This window comes from Chamaea fasciata, unplaced genomic scaffold, assembly GCF_029207755.1.
Source record: "Chamaea fasciata isolate MVZ Bird 193981 ecotype frontalis unplaced genomic scaffold, bChaFas1.0.hap1 SCAF_3, whole genome shotgun sequence".
NCBI classification, from domain to species: domain Eukaryota; kingdom Metazoa; phylum Chordata; class Aves; order Passeriformes; family Sylviidae; genus Chamaea; species Chamaea fasciata.
In genome coordinates this window covers 5,657,498-5,671,619 of record NW_027094088.1, presented here as the reverse complement: position 1 = coordinate 5,671,619, position 14,122 = coordinate 5,657,498, and the positions used below count along the sequence as shown (strand labels likewise).

The 14,122-nt window shown below is 47.5% G+C and overlaps 1 protein-coding gene across 2 annotated transcripts in view; it reads left to right on the top strand.

Moving 5' to 3' along the window:
* The window catches only part of ISM1 (isthmin 1), a 42,256-nt gene extending 32,768 nt beyond the window's left edge, over positions 1-9,488 (top strand). The window contains exons 5-7 of one of the 2 annotated variants that reach the window (XM_066177809.1): positions 1,743-1,886; positions 4,594-4,683; positions 6,343-9,488. In XM_066177809.1, coding sequence (XP_066033906.1) covers positions 1,743-1,886; positions 4,594-4,683; positions 6,343-6,860 — 752 coding nt within the window. In that variant the 3' untranslated portion in view covers positions 6,861-9,488. Of the gene's footprint in view, positions 1-1,742; positions 1,887-4,593; positions 4,684-6,318 lie in introns of both variants that reach the window. The other variant, XM_066177810.1, reaches the window with a different exon arrangement.
* Positions 9,489-14,122: the final 4,634 nt, after the last annotated feature.

Genomic DNA, 14,122 nt, shown 5'->3' with positions numbered 1-14,122 from the left:
GAGGGGTGTAGATGTTCCACCCACTGACACGTTCACACCTTTTCTGCGTGTGTCTCTCTCTCCTCCTGCCACTGCCAAGGGCTCTCCCTGCCCTTCCTGGGCCTCCTGGGCCTCCTGGGCTGTTTGACAGGCATTGCCTCGGCTCACCCACCCTGCTCCTAGCCAACCATGTGGAGATAAAAGAGTTGGAAAAGGGCTGGGAAGAAGAGCAGGGCCAGGCATATAGGGCAGATCACGTTTTCCTGAGACATCTGATGTCTTTTTGGACCTTCGTGGTGCCTGCCTGCTGGCAAATCCCAGAACCACGGGTCTTGCACGCTGACATTAGCCATGTTCACACCCACATCCCACCACGGCCACCTGATTCCAGCACGTGGCTTCCCCATCATCAGCCGTGTCAGAAAAGGGGGAGAAACACAAAAGGTCCTTGCCTTCTGTGAGGAACTCACATCTAGGCAGCTTGCTCCCAGTGAGATATATAACCTTCCCGTACTCCTGGCAGTAAATGTTTAATAGCACCCCACAGAGTTGTCGTCAGTCATTACATATGGTACAAATCAAGTTACGTGTTCTACTAAGCAGCTCAGGAAGCCCACAGACAGCATGGCCCTGGGGGAGCAGGAATTGTGTGTAGCACAGAGGCCAGGGAAGGCAGGGATCCTCCCTGGGTCCAGCTGTAGCTTAGGTACTCTCACCTAGAGCTATAGAGCAGGGCTGCCTCAGAGCCTAACTAAACCAAATTGTGCTTTGCCACCAGCGGTGGTGTAACCCAAAGGAGGTGCAGCTGCGGGTTGTCATCAGAGGGTCAGTAAAATATGTCCTGTAGGTTGCAGACAAAACCGTCAAGCCAAAAGTTCCCTCAGCTGTGGCGGGGGGCACTGGGAAAGCAAGAAGGCTGGGATGAGTTCATGGGCTTGGTTTGGTGGCCTTCACATGGTGGGATGTGCAGCAGTTTGCACAGCGCACAAAGGAGGCTGGTTCTGAAGAGTTTCGGTACTCACAGCAGCACCGGCCTCTGTGGTGCAGACCTGGTGTCCAGTGCCTTTGGCTGTATACCAGAAGAGAATAAAATCATGTTTCTTTTTCAGAAGGTTCCTTCTAGCAAATAGCCAGATTTGGTGTTACTGAATCATTCACATGAAATACTAAAAATCGCGTGTTGTTCTTGGTGCAAGAGGAGCATGCAATTCCCTGTTCTCATAGCAGTATTCCTGAAATATCTGTTCCCTGTTCAAGGGACTGAAAAAGAAAATTGTGATTTTCGCTCATGACCCTTTAGCTTCCCATAGCCCAACAACACGCATGTTGCCCAAAAACTGAGTACTGTTCTGCTATTGTTGTTGTGTTTTGAAAAGATGAAAAAGAAAACTCAATTTATCCTTTGCCTGGTTAGTCTGTGGTCCACAAACACATTCCAATATGCAGGGAAATGACGCGAATAGATGTGCACTGTTAGTTCATGACCCGGCTTTGCAGCTGAGGATCCTCAGCCGCCAAAAGGTCAAAAGAGAAAGGAAATATTTTTTCAAATAATGTTGCATGCATTTCCCTGAGGAGCATCAAGTGTGAAAACCATTTAAACAGCAGGCTCGCGCCTGGCACTCGGCCCAAGTTTCAGGTAGACACATCTGGATCCCATTCTTGTTTTGCCTTCTTAATAAAAAACACCACACGGTAGGGTTTTTTTGGGTAGCCGGAGCTTTCGTTCCCTCCTTTCCTTGCTCACGTTTGTCCCCACACAGATTACATCGACGGCGAGGGCGACTGGAGCCCGTGGTCCCCGTGCAGCGTCACCTGCGGCGGTGGCAGCCAGAAGCGCACGCGGGCGTGCGGGTACGCCTGCACCGCCACCGAGTCCCGCACCTGCGACAGACCCAACTGCCCAGGTGGGAACCTGCCCTGCCTCAGGGAAAAGCCGGGAGGAAAACCTCCCAATGGGGCTCCTCTGGAGAGCAAATCCAAACGGCCTCTCCTCACCAGCCAGTCCGGGAAAAGAACTTCCCCGGGAAAAGAACTTACTCGGAGAAAAGTGGAAAAAAATCTGTTTATTTAAACGAACGAAATGCCCACAAGCATAAAGAGTGAGCAGTATGAAACAACGAAACCTCTCGCCGCTCCGGAGAGAGATGGCAAAACTGAGGAAGTCCTTGCTGTGGGTGCTGCTCAGCTCACTCTGTCTCCCGCCAGTCCCAGTCCCTCTGGAGGTCCAGGCCCTGGTGGGCTGCAGGTGCCAGCCCTCAGTCCTCCTCTGGGTTTTCAGTCCAGGGCAGATTTAAAGGGAAAAAACAGTCCAGGAAGCTTCTTTGCCTCAGCTAGCTAAACTAACTAAAAAAAAATAAAAATATCTGCCCAGCCTCCGAAGAACAACCCTGTCCTGAGAAAAAAAAAAAAACAAAAAATGCAGAGGAGTGAAGGTTGTTTCCTCAAACAAACTCCACGCTTCTTCTTTCTCCGCCTCGCTCTCAGAACCGGTCTTAAAGGCACAGAACTCAACACACAGCACACACAGAACAGACGACTGGGAATACCAGCATCATAAAGTCACTCTAGGACAGAACCCTTGGAGGGAGCTGCTGCCAGGGGGAGCAGGGAGAGATGGGCAGGGGTGAGGAGAGCCCTCCTCCTGCACACAGAGCCCGGGGCATGGTGCTCCAAGGCAAGGCGAAGGCTGATTTTCAACACCGTTTATTTGTAGCACCATCCCCTGGGACTTCAGAGACAAGTACAGGCTTTCTTTAGGTCATGGCAGTCGTGTCTGTGCGCAGGCATTTTGTGTTCCAAAGGGTGTAATCTACTCCCTTGAAACAAATTTGGAGCTGTTTGAGAATTTCAAACCAGCTATGCTGTTACCTCAGTGAGCTCCTGTTTTGCTGTGCAGTGAAAGGCATTGCCTGGATGGTGAACAGGCATGAAGGAATGTAGAGGTTTGGCTTGAATATATCCAGAAAATAGGGCCAAGGACCCTTGCTTTAGCTCCTATCCATTCACAGGATTTGACATTTGAATTGTCCTTACCATCACACAGTCTTCACTTTGGCAAAATCAGGGCTGAGCACTCGAGCCTACATCATGAAAATTTGAAGCTGCTATGGAAAGCTGTTCTTTAAATGATGCTGTGTGTTTGAATTTAGGCCAATTTGTCATGCAGTAGCTGCCACAATGCAGGGGATAGGTGCAAGTTCATTACTTCCCGAGATCAGAGAGAAGTAAAAACACAAATCGTGGTGGTATGTGTTACTCTCAGTTTACTTAATGACTCAGAAAGGCAGGAATTCTTAAACTGGAGGTCAGGCTTTTTTTAATGGGAAGTGAAATGTCAGCAGTGCTGGAGAGGAGACTTAGAAGACTTGGTGAGAGAGTTGGAGAGAAGTTTCTCACTCGCAGATAGATTCGTGTCTCCATTGCAAAGCAACAACTGCGAGGCAGTTCAGGGGAAAAATGTTTCTGCATGTTCTCATGTATCCTAAAACCTCAATAATAAGGAGTTAATTCCAGAAGAAAGCAACTAATCCCCAGTTATATTCTCTAGTATTTATTACCAGCTAGCACCAAAAAGTGGCAAACTTGAAAGAATATATTATGTCATACAACAGACCTCCAACGATCAGCAAGCAAAATATATTCACTCTTTCAGGCTGTGCTGACATTTTGGAAATTATGAGGTCAAAGCTCAGCTTCTGCTGTTTATAATTCCAGCAGTGAATTACCGCCTTGTAATGGGTTCTTGGGTATCTATTATTCTACATCTAGCGCTGGAGTTGAGGCAAAACCCTATGATAATTTTATTGAAAATTGGCCTGAGGCTCTTTTGAAGCTTTGCAAGCCACTATTATGCCCCAGTTCAGGAGATCAGGAGAAAGATCATTGGCAAGAAGGTGGATGGTGAATAGACTTCATTATTAACCATATAGTTATCACATATTAAAGATCCTTCTGCTCTCTTTAGAAGTCTTTAAATTCAATGGAGAGGAAAGGAAAAGAAAGCCTAAAACCTATTTGTGTTAAACCTACATGGTGCAGAAACATGAGGCTGGTCAACAGGCTGAACCAAAGCAGCAACAAAAGGATGTTTACTTCGGCAAGTGCATTTTTCTGGCAATCTCTGTGTCTCTCTACTGAGAGTAAACAATTAACTGGAGGCTGCTGGTAAATCCTGCTATGTTGAGATCCTGGTATGTTATTTGACAGCTGCAAGTGGCGGGGATGAAATTTCTTGGAGAGGTTAGTTATCTCCTGCCTACTCATACTTTTTTAACTCCCTGGCACTGGGAGAGACCAACAAGCACCAGTCTTCTTGTAAGAGCATCATTCTTCCTTGAGAAATGGTTGCCCACGATCAGAGATGAGCTTCCTCACCTCTCTGCAGGCCTGTCACTCTGTCTTACTTTATTAACAGCAGAGATTCCTTGGTCATTATGAATGACCATCATTCCATTTTAAAGGGGCAGTCCAGCAGCAAGTTCAGAATGCTTCCCTGCCAAAACAAAGCACCTTGCAGAGCCTCGGGGGAAGGAGGGGCGGCAAGGGGGGCAGGCTGGTTCCGTTGTGTTTTAATGGGAAAACAGCAGCACCACTAACACGTGTTTGTCGTAGGGATCGAAGATACCTTCCGGACAGCTGCCACAGAAGTGAGTTTACTCGCGGGGAGTGAAGACTTCAACGCAACCAAACTGTTTGAAGTTGGTAAGCAGCCTAGTCAATCCTTCTGTAACAGATAAGAGACTTCTGTAGGATTTTCTCTAGTCCTGTGGGATCAAGATACTGAGTTTAGCCTTAAAATTCCAATAGTAACAGCCATTTATTATCTTGCTTATGTTTGTGATCTGAAATTTTGCTTTGGTCATAGTATCTTTCTCCCCTTAAGTCCTGTGCTTGTTTCATCATAAAAGGGTTATTTGTTGTCCTAATTCAGAAAAGAGCTGTAAGACTCCACATTAATGGAGAGGGAAAAACCAAACACTCTTTATTATTTTGCTGGAATAGCCTCGAATGGAAGACCCTATAAAAGCATTTTCAATACAGCTGTCACATCAAAAAAAAGAAAAAAAAAAAGGGCAATGACTTTTATGAGCATGCATTGCTTTTATAGCTCTGTGTGCTGCAGTGGGGGCAGCCAAAGCAATTTTATAGGACATGGCTTGATTCTGAACTTTCTAAAACTCAGTCCATCATCTGCAAGGTTCTGATTTCATCCGTTCAGTGGAACCATAGTGTGGCCACTCAGAGACACTGGATGCTGGATTAATTGAACAAATAGTGTAACCCAGCACCTCCCTCCTACGGTGTCAGAGCAGAGTAGTTGATGACAGCCAGGATGAGACTCTTTAAGGAGATAGAAAAACAGGACAGCGACCACTAAGTAAATATTTTGCTAGAATGTGTGCTGTAAGAGTTTTAGGTCCCAGTTAGTTAGTCTCCTGCAGAGTCCTCTTAACTAAGTGTGGAGCAAGATATGCAGAGGGCTTTTGGCAGCCCATAGGATGAGCTGTCAAAATATTATGGTTTTTGACAGCCCATTATAGACACCTTAAATAATGTTTTAGGTAGGAGATGTTTACCTGGATTCTCCCAAGAGTCTTGCAAAATAATAAAGTGCTGGTATTAAATATGCTACTGGTCTACAAATCTCTTTAATCCCAGCTATGTGTCGTGGCTCTGGTGCCACAAACTCCTGCTGATGTACAGCCACTCTGATGTTATGTCACATAGGCCTTTTTAGACCCTGAATCACTTTTGGCTGCGTTTGCCAGCTCAGATGTCAGTCTCTATGTTTGAACTACAGATGCTTGAAATATCCCTTTGGAAAGTGGATTTCAAATAGAAAAAAAGTATTTATTTCTTAAAAGAAAGACCTAAAATGTTCATGTTCTGAAGTTCATTTTAGGTCCTAAAATCATATGAAACTTAATCCTTCAGCATCTGACTGCCATTTTTCCTGTTGAGTGTGTTCTGACTAGAGGTTCCAGTTGGAGACTGCCACCAAATCACTGTGATTTTTTCTGTTGCTTGTCAACCCATGGTAGTGTCTCTCGTGCCACATGGGGATATCAGTAGCCTAAGTAGAATTTGCCAGGTAGAAGAAACATCACAGTATTTCCTACTGGCCTGGTTCTGCACTGTAACTCAGACCAGCACTGCCTGAGGCACTGAAGTCAGTCACACGTGTTTTCTTTATCTGACAAGACAGCACAGTGGGCAGGACAGGAAGCTGTGACTGCCCTTTCTTTCTGCAGCAGAGCGCTGGTGCTGAACTGCTACACTTCTCTCATTTGTTATCACCGATCACACCAACTGGGATGCTGCTTAATGTATCTTAAGTTTCCATTTCCTGCCCTGAAACAGATACCGATAGCTGTGAGAGATGGATGAGCTGCAAGAGCGAGTTCCTGAAGAAATACATGCACAAGGTGGTCAACGACCTTCCCAGCTGCCCGTGCTCCTACCCCAGAGAAGTTGCCTACAGCACTGCTGAAATCTACGACCGACTGAAGAGGAAAAGCTTCCGCTGGAAGGATGCGAGTGGCCCAAAGGAAAAGCTGGAGATCTACAAGCCCACGGCGCGGTACTGCATCCGCTCCATGCTGTCCTTGGAGAGCACCACGCTTGCAGCACAGCACTGCTGCTACGACGACAACATGCAGCTGATCACCAGGGGCAAAGGGGCCGGGACACCCAACCTGATCAGCATCGAATTCTCAGCAGAGCTCCACTACAAAGTGGACATCCTGCCCTGGATCATATGCAAAGGTGACTGGAGCCGCTACAATGAGGCCCGGCCTCCCAACAACGGGCAGAAGTGCACAGAAAACCCCTCAGACGAAGACTACTACAAGCAGTTTCAAGAAGCAAGGGAATACTGAGGAGATTTTTCCTTTTCTTCACACGCAAAATAGCATTCGTTTCCTGAATGCCAAAGAACTGGTGATGGCTGCTGCATCGGCTCCTCGGCAGGGGTCGATCAGTTCCTTTCTAATGAATGTATATAGTTGTAATATAATACATAAGTATTTTTCACCGTGTGTGTAATTTATAAACACGTATCTCTCTGTCTCACACACACCTATTTTTGCATACAGACGTACATAAGTCTCGTCCTGATAGGATTTTATACTGCAATAACGTTCATGTAATAATGTGCATTTCATTTTATTTCCCATCTGTAACATAATGAAGGGGGTGGGGGGTAGCTGCCATCACCATCAGGCCCCAAGGCCCCAGCTGAGGAGGCACATATTTAAAAGTTGTTATAAACAATAGGATTGAAGAATGTAGTCTTCCATATGGGAATGGTTTACAAGATTAATGCACCTACAGCATCAGTTTTCTCCATAATTGGTTTCATGACTAGTCATATCTAAGGAGGGAAGAATTTTTTTTTGGAAGGGTAATCGTCAAAAATGAATATAGAAAGTCCCTAGCAATTTTTTCCTCTTGGAATTCTTCCTGTTACTTTCTAGCTCAGGTCTTTGCAGTCCACCTGGGGTAGGCTTGCAGGAAGATGTAGCTGTGGTTTTCCTATGGGCCAGAAAATGTCCTGGTGCAGTGATTCTGCAAGAGTCACAAACAGCCCCCTCCTGGAGACATCTCTGACATGAAGCTGGAGCTGTTGGGGCTTGCATCTCCAGAGCAGCTACCTGTGAACTGAGCATGCTGCAAGTCTTTGGAGGAGTGAGGGCAGAGAGGGAATCCATGCCAAAGGACCAAAAAGATCACAGTTCCTTCCCAGTTTTTAATATGAAGAATGTTTGGATCTGCTTGTTTCTTTCTTTTAAAAAAAGGAAGAAGTTTATTATTTTAGAGAACCGTAAAAGTGGAATCCACAAGTTCCCTGGGATAAAAGATGCAACCAGCCCTTTTCCCCCGTTTTTCTCATGCTGAAGGCACAGTGTCCTACAGAAGTAGCTATTCTTTAAGGGAAGCTTTCTGGGAGGAACTGCTGGGTGTCTTAAAATGTCTTAATTTTTTTAAAAAGCTAGCATTATTTTTGTAAAGTATTTATTGAATTGTAACAATGACTCACATGTGGGATTTATCTCTAACGTGAAAAGCTTCTGTAGATGGAACTTGATTTCCAAGAACACAACTGTTGTTAGGCAAAAGGTTTTATTTCCCAAATTTTATAAAGTGCAAGTTTGCATACATAATCCTGTCATAAAGCAGCTCATATCTGCATTCTGATGAAAGGTAATAGTTACACCCTGGGTAAATAAATACTTACAGTTCCATCCTGTGAAAGACTGCCTTGCTGCAAGTTCATGCTAAATGTCACTAGAGAAATGCCTATTTTGGGGTTATGGGGTCTGACACACACATGTGGAACCTCACACGGTGGTGAAGCCGACCGGCATCGCGCTCAGTCTGAGCTCAAAGATTCAAGACAGACACAAAAGGCAAATCCCTCTGTTATACACATACACACAGAGATGATATTTAAGGTCCCTTCCAACCCAAACCCTTCTGTGGCGTCTGTAAATCCTTTCCAAGTCTCTGTTGGCCTCTCGGATCTGGTCGGTTGCAATCTCACGGATGGATGTGCGTGGTGCCCCTGGCATTAACAGGGGCACAACAACCCCTTGTTGGTCTTGTGTTGGTCTGCCCAGGTGGTGCAAAGCAGGGGTTCAAAGGCAGCCTGGCCCGTGCACACCCAGTCTGACCCGTGCTGCAGAGCCCCAGCACTGTGTTGGGTCTCCAAAAACATCCAGATCTCCAAAAGCACAGCAGTCCGGGCAAAGCCACCGCACATCTGCTCTGCTGAGGTAACCTCGGCAGCTGGAAAACTTGGCCAAGTCATAGGAGCATCCCAGATCCAGACTTGAGTTGGTGAGGAAGACGTGGATATGTTCTAGCCCAAGCTGGTAGTAACAAAACATGGTTAGTTGAGCAAGAGGGTAAACATGGGGATCACCCCTTATTTTCTTATAGGAACCAGATTTTGTAAATTCTTGCAAGGTCATACGAAGGCGCCACTAGCTCGTGGAGCCAGTTAAATTGACAGCAGATGGATGAAAGGCACAAGGAACTCCAGGATCACTTCACAGGGAGGACAGGTATTTTCAGGGAGAAAACTTGGCTTCTTACTTAACAGTGTGGGGGGGAACAACATTCTCAGGTTTCTCTGGGAGAGAGATGAGAGGGCCTTTGGTCACAATTCTTGAAATATATCCCTGCCCTTTGTGGATTAGTAAATTATGGTGCTATTGAGAAATGCTACTACACTTTTAATACAGAACATAGCACATAAAGTGTCAGGGAAGAGGAAGAATTATTCTAATAAACGAAATGACGCACAAAGTTCCAAGTCTTACCACTCGTAATTCGCCAAGGCTGGAAACTCTGAGGGAGCCAAATTACTTCTGATAGGACCTACTAGGTGTTTCATAGGATGAGTCCTGAAGGGCAGATTGAGATAGTCTGTTCTCCTAAGTAACAGTCTTTATTAAAAACAAAGTCTGTCCTGCATCACAATAAATTATGATCCATTCAGAGCCGGGATGCTTATTTTATTTTATTTTCTATTTTCTTAATCTCCTTTCCAATAAAAAAAAATTGTACATGAAATTACTTTGTGTAGTAGGCTTCAGCAAGGTGCTGGAGTTACCCATGGCCAAATTTGGCTCTGTCGTTTAAGTATAGAACTCCTCATATTAGAACAAGACCCGAGGAAGGGTTTGTGGCTCGCATTCCCAGGCACAGGTCAGTGGTTAGGAGAAGCTGTTGGTGTGTTTCTTACATTACCACAGGACAGGCATATTGGAACACTCAACCAAAGATGTGGGGGGGGGGGGTTGAAACAAGAATAACTAAACAGGGAAACTGAAACAGGGAACCAGTCAAGTCATCCGACTTATTTTTAACCCCTGATCAATCAGCAGATACAAATTGCAGCGCGGCTTCTGAGTCAAGTTGGTGGGAAGGCTTTAAGCTGGCACAGCTGCTGTGAAAGATGTGTGGAGCAGTGCCCCGAGGCAGCCATAAATGGGCGGAATCGTACCTTTGATGGTTAAAAGGATGAGTGGGCCTGGCTTCACATTGCCCGGACAGCTGCTGAGCAGCAAAATTCCACTAACATAACCCACAGTGATGCATATGGGTTATAGGACAATATAGGGAAAACCAGAACCATACACACATCCACGAATCCCCACAGCCCTGCATTAGTTACCAGCTGCTTTTCCCCCCTCCCGCTGTGCAGGCTGGTTAGCACTGTCAACACAAGGCATTCTTTGGAAAAATGCTGGTGAGCCCGCGGGGCTGTTCCAGATACAGCCATCGCGGTGAGGTCCTAGGGCTGGTTGCAATGAGTTGCTGATGCACCTGACACTTGTATCTGAGTGGGGCCAGGCCAGCTGAAGCCAAGAAAGGGGGAAATTTACCTTTTCCTGTTGAAGAAACTGCCCTGCCTGAATGGTGGGGCCTTAATGCCACAGTGTCTTACTTGTGGTGTCTCCCTGGTTGGCGGTGGGAAGGCAGTGAGGGAGAGCTGAGTGATGGCCCGGGGAGCTGCCTCTTCTGAGGATGCTCCTCCAGGCCTTCCCTTTCTCCCCTTCCTTCGTTCTCCATCAGGACACCCCTGGAACCACCCAGCAGCCAACATGGCTCACAGCAGCTTGGCTTTGGCTTGCGCTCAGCATCAGAGTCACACACTCATCCATGCCTGGAGAAAGTCAGGTTCAGGCTGGACAGACTGCACAGAAACCTGGCACATGTTATTCCTAGCGAGGGCAGGGAGCTGTCAGGGCAGGAAGCCCGTTCATCACCCACCCAGGCACAGCTACTCTGCAGCTCCACTGTCGCCCACAGGAGCATGCAGCACCACACAAGGGGCAGGGGCATGGCCAGGCTCTTTCTCTACCCAGAGGAGAAAACCTGCGAAACAGATATGGACAAACTCGGATTTCTTCACGTTCGCTGCATCCACCTGCACACGGAACCCAGCACGCTGAGGAGGGACAGCATCAGCAGGAAGACCAGCAGAATAAAGATGACGCTTTTCCCAGCAAACTGGAGTGAGTGTGTGTTGCCTCCTGGCTCCATGGCATTTCTGTGCCAGCTGAAGAGAGCATGTGTTTTTCTATCACCAATTCCCCGCTTCTTTCCCTTTGTAACTTTTAATGGAAAAATGTGTGGGCAGTTTCCATTATGCCTGTGCTGTTTCAGACAAATTAAGGGGTTGGCTAAGAAATGGCTGGTTTCATATTTCATACAGAAAACACACACATGCATATATTTATATGTCTATGTAAATTAATTTAGGATATCCTCTAGTCATGTGCTGTACAGCGGTGCCTGCAGGAAGGGTCCCACGGCAGAGAACTTCCTTGCCTCCTGCACATGGCATGAGGCTATTTTTGCACTTGCACGGGGGGGAGAAGGGCCAGGAGGCTAAAATGGCAGCAGTCATTCTTCAGCTCTGCCTCTTACTTTATGAGTGGCAGGTTTATTCATTTTTCCTTTTCAGCTGCACTGCTAAAGCCACAGACGCCTTTTATGACTGTGCTAATTTTCTATCAGTTCAGGGAGTTATAAAGTTTTTCCTTATTTATTCTCTATCACAAGAAGGATCTGGGAGTGGGGGGGGGGGGTGGATTTTGAAACATACAGAGGAACTTTTCATTCATTGCAAAATTTATAAGGAGTTCAGAATGTTATATTCTGGAAGTGATAGCAATATTGCACAGGTCACACTGGCCAAACCTAACACAGCTAAGTGTGGGTGGCTCTAGCCTTCAGAGGAGTGCTTAGATAATATTTCCTTTTTAAAACTGGGCAAACAGTATTACATGTGTTAAATGTCAGAGCTTGCTGTTTATTATGGGTCTGACCAATGCTTTGCTTAAAGTGGAACAGTGCTTCACTTATAGATTTCAGGAGGACTCTGGTAAGACTCTGAAACATGCCTGAAGCAAGGGACAGCATGTGCACTCCATGGTGGTGGATACAGGATGTGAGTCAGAAAGTTTGGGGAGCAGAGAAGGCTTGGGAGCTAGTTTCCACTCCAGGCACCATATTCCAGGCTGGCTCCTGCCTCTGCACAGCTGTGCTTAACCCATTTGCTGTGCTTAGCCCATTCCTTTGTCCCCAAATCCAAGCTGCAGCCATTCCCCTTTCCACACTTCCCAGGGGCAGCTCTTGAGGGGACGTTGCTCAGCCATGAAACACAGAACTAAGAACAACACAGAACTAGGAACAGCTGGCCTTGGAAAAGTCCTATCTGCCTGAGCAGGGCTCCCTGAGCTGGGTAAGAAAACGGGAGAAGTGCAAATGAACTGGACCACGCAGACACAGGGATTCCTGTGTCCCACTGTCTCTGGCAGTGTTTACCATCAACCAGTCCATGGGGAGCACCTTCTAACCACGGTGCAGCCTGGCTTCATACACCTCCTGCCTGCCAAAAATCATGATGGCAAATCTTAAGCAGCATTCCAGCACTGCAGCAGTTCCTGTTACCCCAAAAAGGACAGGGGATCCAGCCTGGCATGACATCCCCATCCAGGAGCCAGCTCCCACCAGGAGCCAGAAGCACAGCTCCATCTCACGTGCAAATGTCCCACCTATTCCAGTACAACCAGCAAGTGACAACTTGGAGATACAGCAAGGTCTGCCACTACTGCCCTGCAGCAGTAACCACATCTGAACACCCTGAATTCGGTTCTCCTACACATCCCTCATCTTACAGCCTGCCTGGGAAACACCAAGAAAAGTGTGGAAACAGGAGTCTCTTTGGGTTGAGAGGATGCAGTCACGGGAATGGAAAGAACCTCTGCCCAGTGGGGAGAGGAAAGAACAGTGCATTGAATTACAATGTGGCCTAATTAAGGGTCATCCCAATTTAAATCAGCATGTGGATAACGATATCCTCAACGAGGGTGGTCTCAGACAGGGGCAAGTCAGAAGGAACAAAGCAAACCTTGAAAAGGAGCTGAGCAAAGAAAACACAGTGTCTATGTCCAAAGCAGGCTAAGGACTTCCCTTGCCTGGCCGTCCACTGACAGAGCCATTCCCCAAATATTCCACCGCGTGTTACATCACCACTAGGTACGCAATCCCCGAAAAGCCAAATTAAAAGGCTCAGCTGGCAGGTGTAAGGGGAGGAAACATTCCTGAGCCGTTTTCCCGACTAACAGCGCCCATGGCCACGTGCTCGGGGAGGCCACGACCCAGCGGCGGCTGCACCACAGCTCCCAGCCACGGCAGTTCTACGGCAGTGGTTAACCTTGACAAATAACTGTGTTCTGCCCTTGCCCTTCGTGCCACAGCCCTCATTACTCCTGTAATTTGGTGCGGCTTTTGCTCACAAGGTCAACCCCCCTTCCTCTCAGCCCCTTATCAGCCCCGGGGCCCATGGGTTTGCCCCCTCCCAGCACCACTGACAGCAGTGTCTGGGGTCACTTTTCCCACAAGGAAAAGACCTGGCCTGGTCTTCCCAGCACACAGACAGGAGGCACGAAGCCACCGGAGCAGCCGAGGCTGGAGGTGGGGGAGGAAGCTGACTCAACCTCAAACACAACCGCATCCATCATTGCCGGGTTGGGTGGCCCGGTGGGGAAGGCCGGGCTGTTTGTGCAGCCGGCGGGATCGCCCCGCGGGTGCGGTCTGTGAGCCAGAGGGAAAGCAGGGCCCTGCTCCGTGTCTGGCTGCTCAGCACTGCTGGGGAGGAGGAAGGTGGGGAGCCCAGGGAGCTGTGTGCTTTTAGAGCCAGCGGTATCCAGGAGCCAGCGCTGCCAATCTGAATCTCAGTCCTGGGATGGAAGCAGCACCCAGGCAGGCGTACAGGGAGCTGGGGCCACAGGAACGCATGGAAGGAGAGCCCAGCTTTGATGTCTCTGTCAGGGTCTGCTTGGTCTGCACTTGAAAGGAGGTGAGGCCAGATAATTCCAGCTTTAGAAGAGGAGATCTGCAAGGCCAGGGAGTCCCACAGGTATATCTGCTCCATCTGACACCTCCTGGCTGGCAATTCTACCATGAGCTGCAGAAGTCTTTTTGAACAGAGCTTGAATAGGGCAGAGCAAATTTAATAGAAACAGAGATATTTTTTTTCTTCCTAATAATTTTCTTCCCAATCTTTCTCCCAAAGATTGCCTTCTGCAAAACTTCCTGATGCTTTCAGCAGATGTAGAGCTGC